Genomic DNA, 9,483 nt, shown 5'->3' on the forward strand with positions numbered 1-9,483 from the left:
GCTGGTGTGTCAGGGACACAGTCACTCACTCACAGACGCAGAGAGATAAGAGTTTGAGAGAGAAAAAGAAAGAGAGCGAGAGAGACGGAGAGAACACTTTCGTTTCCTAGGAATAGAGAGTGAGTACTGGGAGGAGCAAGGGATTTCCTGGTTCTGCCAGGGGGTGTGGTTTAGAGAGAGGGAGAGAGAGGAAGAAAGGAGATTTCTAATTGTTTTGTCCTTAGCTTGATATTTCCAACAAAAAATATCTACATAGTGATGATTGTTCATTTCAACCCCTCCTCCTCTCCTCTCCTCCCCTCTATCACACCCTAACTAACACCAGTCTGGCTGAGTACGCCAGGTCGGCCAGAGAGCTTGAGGGCGGTGAGCACCGACACGGCCACAAGCCGGGGGGGTCTCTGGCCGCCGCCCAGGTAGCGCTTGAAGAACTGGAAGACGGGCCAGATGACGGTGGCCGTCAGGTACATGAGCGCCCCCAGCAGGCCGTAGGTCGACAGGACGCTGGGGAAGGGGAACGGGAGGCAGCCGGTGCACTCGCCCACGCAGAGGACCACCACGGCGGCCGACAGGATGAAGCAGACGCAGTAGACCAGCATGCACCACTTCAACACACACACACACACACACACACACACACACACACACACACACACACACACACACAGAGGGAGAGAATCACCATCATTATTATAGGCCAAGCAGATGCAGAGATGTGTTCAATGTGTTTCAAAGTGAACCCAAAATCTTCTGGTCACACTTTTCCTTACTGAACCAGACAGGACCACTTGTTGCTCTCCTTACTTTAGTGATGCCCAGGTCCATTAGTTTAACTGTTTTAACTGAGCGGTTTTCTCAGATCTACTCCAACACACCTGTGAAGGAGATGCTGGACCACTCTCCCTTGATCACGTCCTCTAGTTTCTCTCTCAGCTCAGAGACAGCCTTAGTCACATCACTGAAGAACTGAAGAGAAGGGACAGAGACGCTGGGGAGGTCTGAAGATACACTGGGACTGGAAACAGACTGGTAAAGATTCACTATAGGTCATTTATACCATGAGCTCATGAGCTAACTGGCTATCCTGCTCTTAGTGTGCTGGATTAGCATTGGAAGCATTGGAACTGATGTGTCCAGGTGAAAAGACTTATCTTCATTTATCAGACATTATTTCATGTCATTTCAATTCACAGCTATTTCAGTGGAAGGACTAGCTTCCGTCCACTGCCTGAACCTTGCCTGACTGGAGAACCAAGAACCTGCCTGAACTTTGCCTGACTGGAGAACCAAGAACCTGCCTGAACCGTGCCTGACTGGAGAACCAAGAACCTGCCTGAACCCCTCGTCTGTCTGACTACCACGTTCCTGCCTGACCCCCTCGTCTGTCTGACTACCATGTTCCTGCCTGACCCCCTCGTCTGTCTGACTACCACGTTCCTGCCTGACCCTCGCCAGTAAACGTGCCCCAACGTGGGTTTGTCCCCATACGCCTGTCGTGTCTGCTCTTGGGTCCTCCTCCACTAGCCCTAACAGAATCTATTACAACATGTTTACGCATAGTAATTATGATAGTGATAGGGTGCAGAGATGGAAGAGGAAAAACAACAGCCAAACAGAGAGAGAGAGGGAGAGAGAGAGAGAGAGAGAGATGGAGAGAAAGATGAAAGGATGTAAGGTGGGGACGGGGAGGAAGGGAGGGAAAGAGTTTTAGTAATAAGAGCAAATTCCACACATTTTCATACAGTAATGAGATGTCTTTCAGTTTCATATGCCTTTATTTAATCTTTACTTCAGGATGAAATATAACAGCCACTTAGGTAACAGTAGGAGAGAAAACAACTAACCAATCATTTAAACTGCAGTCATGAACACCAACATTCATGAATACCTGATTCAGTCATTATACAGAGAAAAAAGACCCCTTATACAGTATCAAAATTCATCAACAATATCATATTTTATAATATATGTTTATAAATGAAATGACTGTATACAATGATCAAGTTGAAATTACAATATTAAAGAACCAAAGTTCAACAATTATAAACAAATGATGGCGTGAAGATTTCCTTCTATTAGGCCTCCTGAAGTACAATGCAAGAACAATTATTAGTAATCAGCTGAATCTATGAAAACAAAATGACTGAGAAAACCGTGACTGCATTAAGGCATACAAACCCAGGATAGAGTGGCTGGGTGAATCTAGTCTGAACTCTGCTTCATGAGGTTGCAAACTTGAGCCAGAGGCAACGTTACGTTCCTCTCCTCTTCCCATGCCCCCCCCCGCCCTCATCTCCTCCCCGCTACTCTCCCCCCATCCTCTGGAAGGATCCCCCTCCCTCTACCACAGTTTACTAATCTCTGCACAGTCTTGATAACCAAGCCTAAACCCTGGATAGAGTGGCTGGGTGAATGTGGTCTGGACTTTGTGGAGGAGGGTCACTGTGTCAGAGATGCTGTAGAAGGACAGAGAACCTGCCTTGTGATCCAGGTACACTCCTACTCTGGAGGACTGATGGCCTGATAGTTTAGTCACAACATTATTATGAAAGAACCTGTAACCATCGCTAGAGCACCATAAACACCAGGACTTGTTATTGTAACCAAACAAGGAGGAGGTTCCCTCTGTTCTGCTGATGTCTTTATATGAGACTGCTATGTGAACATCACCACCTCCTCTCCATTCCACCTCCCAGTAACAGCGCCCAGACAGAGCCTCTCTACACAGCACCTGGCAGTAGTAGGTGAATCTGTCTGGATGGTCAGGATATGACTGGATCTGCTCTGAACGTGTCACCTTCCTGTTCTCCCCAGACAGAGAGAGGTATCTGTTTGCTGTGTTTGGGTCCAAAGTGAGCGGACAGGAATCTGGGAACAGAGCAGAGACCAGATCAGAGTTAATAACATGACCGTTCATCTGTCCCCCTTAAAGCTGGTATTGTTGATTTATCATTCAACAGAGAGAGGTGGAGACTTCACACACTCACAATGTAAGAAATGTGCTCTGGTCCTGGGCTCTGGAGGAGACAACACACCCACTAAAGAGACTTCAGACACACACACACACACACAATCAATTTTAAAGCCAAGTAGACAGTATACAGATATGTGATCAATGTGTTTCATTGTGAACCCCAAATCTTTCTTCTGGTCACATTGTTTCTTATTGGACGAGACAGGATCACTTGTTGCTCTCCGTACTTTAGTGATATTTTTACAGAATAATTTTCTCAAAACTCCTCCAACACACCTGTGAAGGAGATGCTGGACCACTCTCCCTTGATCACGTCCTCTAGTTTCTCTCTCAGCTCAGAGACAGCCTTAGTCACATCACTGAAGAACTGAAGAGAAGGAACAGAGACGCTGGGGAGGTCTGAAGATACACTGGGACTGGAAACAGACTGGTAACTCTGGAGAGAGAGAGAGAGAGAGAGAGAGAGAGAGAGAGAAAGAGAGAGATAGGAAATAAACAGAAACACATACCAAGTGTACAGAATATTCTGCCTAATCAATAGACCAAACCAGTTGATGTTCACATGTCAGGTACCAGGAGAGTCCAGCTACTGTACCTGGAGGAAGTGGATGTGGTCTTCTGTGTGTGAGAGCTGCTCCAGCTCCGCGTCTCTCCTCCTCAGCTCAGCTATCTCCTGCTCCAGTCTCTCCACCAGTCCTTCAGCCTCACTCACTGCTGCCCTCTGCTGGGCTCTGATCAGCTCCTTCACCTCAGAGCGCCTTCTCTCAATGGAGCAGATCAGCTCAGTGAAGATCCTCTCACTGTCCTGCTCTGCTGCCTGGCCAGAGCGCTGGACAAAGAAAGAAAGAAAGAAAGAAGTTCAGGATGGTCTCACGAGGCCAGGTATCTCCCTCCACCATAGCTAGAGTAGCTGACATCCTGATGCTGACCTGGAGAGACTCCACAGCCTGCTTGACCTCCTTCAGCTCCTTCTCTCTCTCCTGGACTCTCTGCTGGACTTTCTGCTGACTCAGACCCAGCGTGCTCTGGAGATAAACACACAAATTACAACAAAACATTGACACATCTGTCAAATTATCACTCATTTCAGCATTTTGGGTTGATATATTCCTACTTTTTAAATACATTTTAGCCATAACCTATTCATATCTCATGCACTGAAGACTTTTTATCCCCTTCAAAAAACATGGATGAAAAGCAACCCTGTTTCTGTCATCATGATTCAATGTTCATTCCAATTAACCTAAATCAAATCAAATCAAACTTTATTTGTATAGCGCACTTCATACACAGAGGCAACACAATGCGCTTTCTGACCTGGTCAGGTCTTACCTGTTTCTCTGCCCTCTCGGCTGTGGCTGACACCGTATCATGGCCTTTATGTGCATCCATGACACACATCAGGCAGATACACTGCTGGTCTGTCCGACAGAAGACCTCCAGCAGCTTGTTGTGACTCGAGCAGATCCTCTCCTGCAGTTCACACGTGGCTTTGACCAGCTTGTGCTTCTTCAGACCAGGAACCTGGTAGTGGGGCTGGAGGTGAGTCTCACAGTAGGACACCAGACACACCAGACAGGACATGAGGGCTCTCTGCTTCCTGGTCCCGGTGCAGAGGTCACAGGTCACCAACTCTGACCCAGCTGGGCTGGTCAGCTCAGAGGGGGCGGCCCGGGCTCCTCCTGTCTCCTTCAGCTTCTCCACCACCTCAGCCAGCATGGTGTTCCTCATCAGGGCAGGCCTTGGAGTGAAGCTCCGTCTGCACTGGGGGCAGCTGTAGATTCCCTTCTGTTCATCCTGGTCCCAGCAGTCCTCGATACAGCTGCTACAGTAGCTGTGACCACAGGGGAGGGCGACTGGATCCTTTAAGAGGTCCAGACAGACAGAACAGCAGAACTGATCCTGGTCTAACAGAACTCCCTGCTGGGCCATGCTGGTGTGTCAGGGACACAGTCACTCACTCACAGACGCAGAGAGATAAGAGTTTGAGAGAGAAAAAGAAAGAGAGCGAGAGAGACGGAGAGAACACTTTCGTTTCCTAGGAATAGAGTGAGTACTGGGAGGAGCAAGGGATTTCCTGGTTCTGCCAGGGGGCGTGGTTTAGAGAGAGAGAGAGAGAGAGAGAGAGACAGAGAGAGAGAGAGAGAAACGAAGAAAGGAGATTTATAATTGTTTTGTCCTTTGCTTGATATTTCCAACAAAAAATATCTACATAGTGATGATTGTTCATTTCAACTGAGGTCAGGTGTCAGCTGGAAGGGATTAACCCTTCACATATGAACTGTTGCAATATTAAATATCTTGTTCATGTTCTAAAGTATTGAATCCCTGTGTCCTGTGTGTATTCCTGCTCATCAACTCTAGTTTGATCGATGTAGAGAGCTTTTAGAAAGCAAGTGCACAGATTTATCAGAAGCAGAACACTCATAAAATGCACCAAACCTGATCTGTTGTACAGATAAAACTCTAGACGACATGTTAGAAAAGCATTGTGTAGGGTTGGCCGGTGTAATGTAGGCAGGAAAACAGAAAACAACATGAGCTGCTAGCATGGTTTATTCACCATCATTTTCGCGGTACATTTTCACTTCACTTTCTGTATTATATTCTATCATTACTCACAATGTGGAACAACCAATAGTCTGAACTTAGAGTGCCACCTAGTGGCGTAACTGGATATAGAACTGCGTTGCGTTATGCCTTAATGCCAGTATTGTACAACACAACACATTTGTTTTTCATATTTAATGTTCATTCCAATAGCATTAAGAAAGTACACAATAGAAAATATTCCACATGTATCTACATTTATTGAAAATGTTTCACTTTGGGTTACGGACTATGAATCAGTAGGAACAGCCAACCCTTATTCCAGCATTTAAATAGTCTTTGATCTTTGTCTATTTCAACTGTATTTGAACTTTGACCTCACATGTCTGGTTTTGCTGTTCATCACGCTGGTTTACCACCCGTCCCATCCTCAGAAGATACTGGGAACTGATGGTGCTCTTCAATTCCCTCAACGTGCTTGTGCGCTGTGAATGGCATCTCTGAATCCCTGTGTACCCCTTCCTCCCTCCTCACGCCATGACATCTCCTCCCTTTGACGCACTGATATTACATTCATCCCCCCGTCTCCTCTTCCTCTCCTCCTCCACGTCTCTCCTCCTCCTCTCCCTCCCTCCTCTCCTCTCCTCTCCTCTCCTCTCCTCTCCTCTCCTCTCCTCTCCTCTCCTCTCCTCTCCTCTCCTCTCCTCTCCTCTCCTCTTCTCTCCTCTCCTCTCCTCTCCTCTCCTCCTGTGATGGCTACACTCACAGCCACACAGCTGATTTAACTTGGTAACCCTCTGGCTCTTACATTACATTCATTTCTCTACAGCGAGTGAGTGGGGGATTGTGGGAAGTGTGGTTCTTAAAACGCAGTGCCGATTTTATCACGACCAGATGGGCTGCCAAAGTGCCGAGTTATCTCATGTAGCTTTAAGTTGGTAACCTTCTGGCACTTACATTACATTCATTTCTCTTTTGTCCTTTATCTCAGGCACACCATGGTCGGACTGTTACGTCCGGTATGTCTTTTATGGTTATGGGTAATGTAGGCCTACATTTTTGGTTGTGTTTGGATTAATGTTTTGGTGTCTTGTTATTGTTTTTTGTCTCCCCCTTGTGTTCTCCATTTAACATTTCTTTTCAGCTGAAGAGCTCACCTGGTTCAAATCCCCATTCATCAGCAGTCATCACCAATCAACCAATCATCATCCATTTCCTTCCTAATAAAAGCCTTCCTGTTTTTCAGTTCTGCGCTCTTGGACTTTGAGGGGTTTACTGGGCACGGAGGGGGAGGGGGTAGGAATCTGCAGGAAGGCTCTATTTACTTTCTTGGGTGACACACGGTTGTGGGGCAGACTGTAGTCTGTGTGCACTAGGATGATGACATGATGATGCACACTCTTGTACAGTAGGTGGCGGTATGCACCTTTAAGCTGTTTGCGATCCGCCATACAACCCGAAGAAGAAGAAGAAGTTCTGCGCTCTCTCTCTCGCCTGTGCTGTGGCAGGGCCAGGTGTTGGGTGGGTAGTTTTGTTCTGTTTGTGTTTTTCCTTGTTTTAGAGTCTTCTAGTTATGTTAAGTTGTTTATTGGTTCTCTTAGTTACACTCTGTTTAGTTTGACCAGCTTAGTTTTGTATTTTGTGGTTTTGGCTCATAGGGAAACGTTTAGGTTAAGTTTAGATGCCCATGGGTTTACATTTTTACATTCATGTAGTTATTTTGTTTACTTCCTCAGTTTAGTGGTGGCACCACCCCATGTATTTAGGGGTGCTCTTTGAGCACCTGTTAAATTGGTGGTGGGTTTTCAGTTTGTATTATGTATTTAATTTGGTGCCACCCTTAGTAACCTTTTCGTTCCCTATGTTGCCGTAATTTTGAGTTGGTGTAAATAAATATCTGGTTTTACACCTAAAAACTGTGTTTGTGTGTCTGTGCCCTCACTTGACCGGTCTGTTTTAATGTTGGTTGCCCTGGTCCTCCGACCCTTAGGGGGCGCCGTAACACGGACAAATAAATGACATTCCAGGTTCTTCTGGCATACATCACACATGTTTGTGTTCTGTGTACTGTGCTACATGATGTTCTTCATAGGCATTTTCACGGTGGACAAACGCATCCGGGTCGATCCCAACCAGAAGCCCTGGACGACTCGGAAGGTCCAACAGCTGGTAAGAGAGAGGAGCAACGCCTACAGGGCGGGCGACAGGGCTCACTACAGCACGGCCAGAGCTAACCTGAAGAGAGGGGTCAGAGAGGTCAGAGCTAACCTGAAGAGAGGGGTCAGAGAGGTCAGAGCTAACCTGAAGAGAGGGGTCAGAGAGGTCAGAGCTAACCTGAAGAGAGGGGTCAGAGGTCAGAGCTAACCTGAAGAGAGGGGTCAGAGAGGTCAGAGCTAACCTGAAGAGAGGGGTCAGAGAGGCCAGAGCTAACCTGAAGAGAGGGGTCAGAGAGGTCAGAGCTAACCTGAAGAGAGGGGTCAGAGCTAACCTGAAGAGAGGGGTCAGAGAGGCCAGAGCTAACCTGAAGAGAGGGGTCAGAGAGGTCAGAGCTAACCTTAAGAGAGGGGTCAGAGAGGTCAGAGCTAACCTGAAGAGAGGGGTCAGAGAGGTCAGAGCTAACCTGAAGAGAGGGGTCAGAGCTAACCTGAAGAGAGGGGTCAGAGAGGCCAGAGCTAACCTGAAGAGAGGGGTCAGAGAGGTCAGAGCTAACCTGAAGAGAGGGGTCAGAGAGGTCAGAGCTAACCTGAAGAGAGGGGTCAGAGAGGTCAGAGCTAACCTGAAGAGAGGGGTCAGAGAGGTCAGAGCTAACCTTAAGAGAGGGGTCAGAGAGGTCAGAGCTAACCTTAAGAGAGGGGTCAGAGGCCAGAGCTGACCTTAAGAGAGGGGTCAGAGAGGTCAGAGCTAACCTTAAGAGAGGGGTCAGAGGCCAGAGCTGACCTTAAGAGAGGGGTCAGAGAGGTCAGAGCTATCCTTAAGAGGGGGGTCAGAGAGGTCAAGTCCGACTACAGGAGGAGGATGGAGGACCACCTGGACAGCACCAACACCAGGCAGGTGTGGCAGGGAGTCCAGCATCTCACCAACTAGAAGACTGACCTCGGAGCAGCCGAAGGTGACGCCTCGCTGGCAGAAGAGCTCAACCTCTTCTTTGCACGCTTTGAGGTAAAGCCACCAGAGGCCACACCCCACGCCACGCCCCACAGCGGCCCCGCCCCCACAACAGAGGAGCACCAGGGGAGGAGCGCGCTGCGGCCCGTGTCCCCGAGGGAGGCTGCTGGACCCGACGGCGTCCCCGGAGGTGTGCTGAAGGATTGCGTGGCTCAGCTGGCTGGAGTCTTCACAAGGATTTTCAACCGGTCCTCAGCCCAGTCCACTGTCCCACCCTGTCTGAAATCCTCCACTATCGTCCCCCTGCCCAAGAATCCCCACATCTCCGGCCTCAACCACTACAGGCCAGTAGCACTCACACCAATGGTGATGAAATGCTTTGAAAAACTGGTCAGGGACTACATCACATCACTCCTCCCACGTAGCTTTGACCCCCACCAGTTTGCTTATAGGGAGAAGAGATCAACAGAGGACGCCGTATCCACGGCCGTCCACGCAGCATTAGCCCACCTGGAGAAGCAGGGGAGCTACGTGCGGATGCTCTTCCTAGACTACAGTTCAGCGTTTAACACCATCCTCCCCCACAAACTTGGGGACAAGCTGAGGGATCTGGGACTTCCACACTCCATCTGCATGTGAATCAGCAGCTCCCTGTCTGGCCGCAGCCAGAGGGTCAGAGTGGGCCTTCACACATCCACAACTCTGTGTCAGTACTGGCGCACCACAGGGCTGCGTCCTGAGCCCCCTACTGAATACCCTCCACACACACAACTGCACCCCCGCCCACCACAGTAACACCGTGGTAAAGTTTGCGGACGACACCACGGGGGTCAGGCTCATCTCAGGAGGGGATC

The 9,483-nt window shown here is 48.6% G+C and overlaps 1 protein-coding gene across 1 annotated transcript; it reads right to left on the bottom strand.

Moving 5' to 3' along the window:
* Positions 1-2,341: 2,341 nt before the first annotated feature.
* Positions 2,342-4,906, bottom strand: LOC311319942 (tripartite motif-containing protein 16-like; the record flags this gene model as incomplete). The annotated part of the gene is made up of 6 exons (XM_084451576.1): positions 2,342-2,868; positions 2,988-3,017; positions 3,251-3,410; positions 3,570-3,803; positions 3,904-3,999; positions 4,307-4,906. The coding sequence occupies 6 exons, from the start codon at positions 4,904-4,906 to the stop codon at positions 2,342-2,344; spliced, it is 1,647 nt and encodes a 548-aa protein (XP_084307702.1).
* Positions 4,907-9,483: the final 4,577 nt, after the last annotated feature.

The sequence above is a fragment of the Borostomias antarcticus genome (assembly GCF_949987555.1).
Source record: "Borostomias antarcticus genome assembly, chromosome: 17".
In the NCBI taxonomy this organism is placed as follows: domain Eukaryota; kingdom Metazoa; phylum Chordata; class Actinopteri; order Stomiiformes; family Stomiidae; genus Borostomias; species Borostomias antarcticus.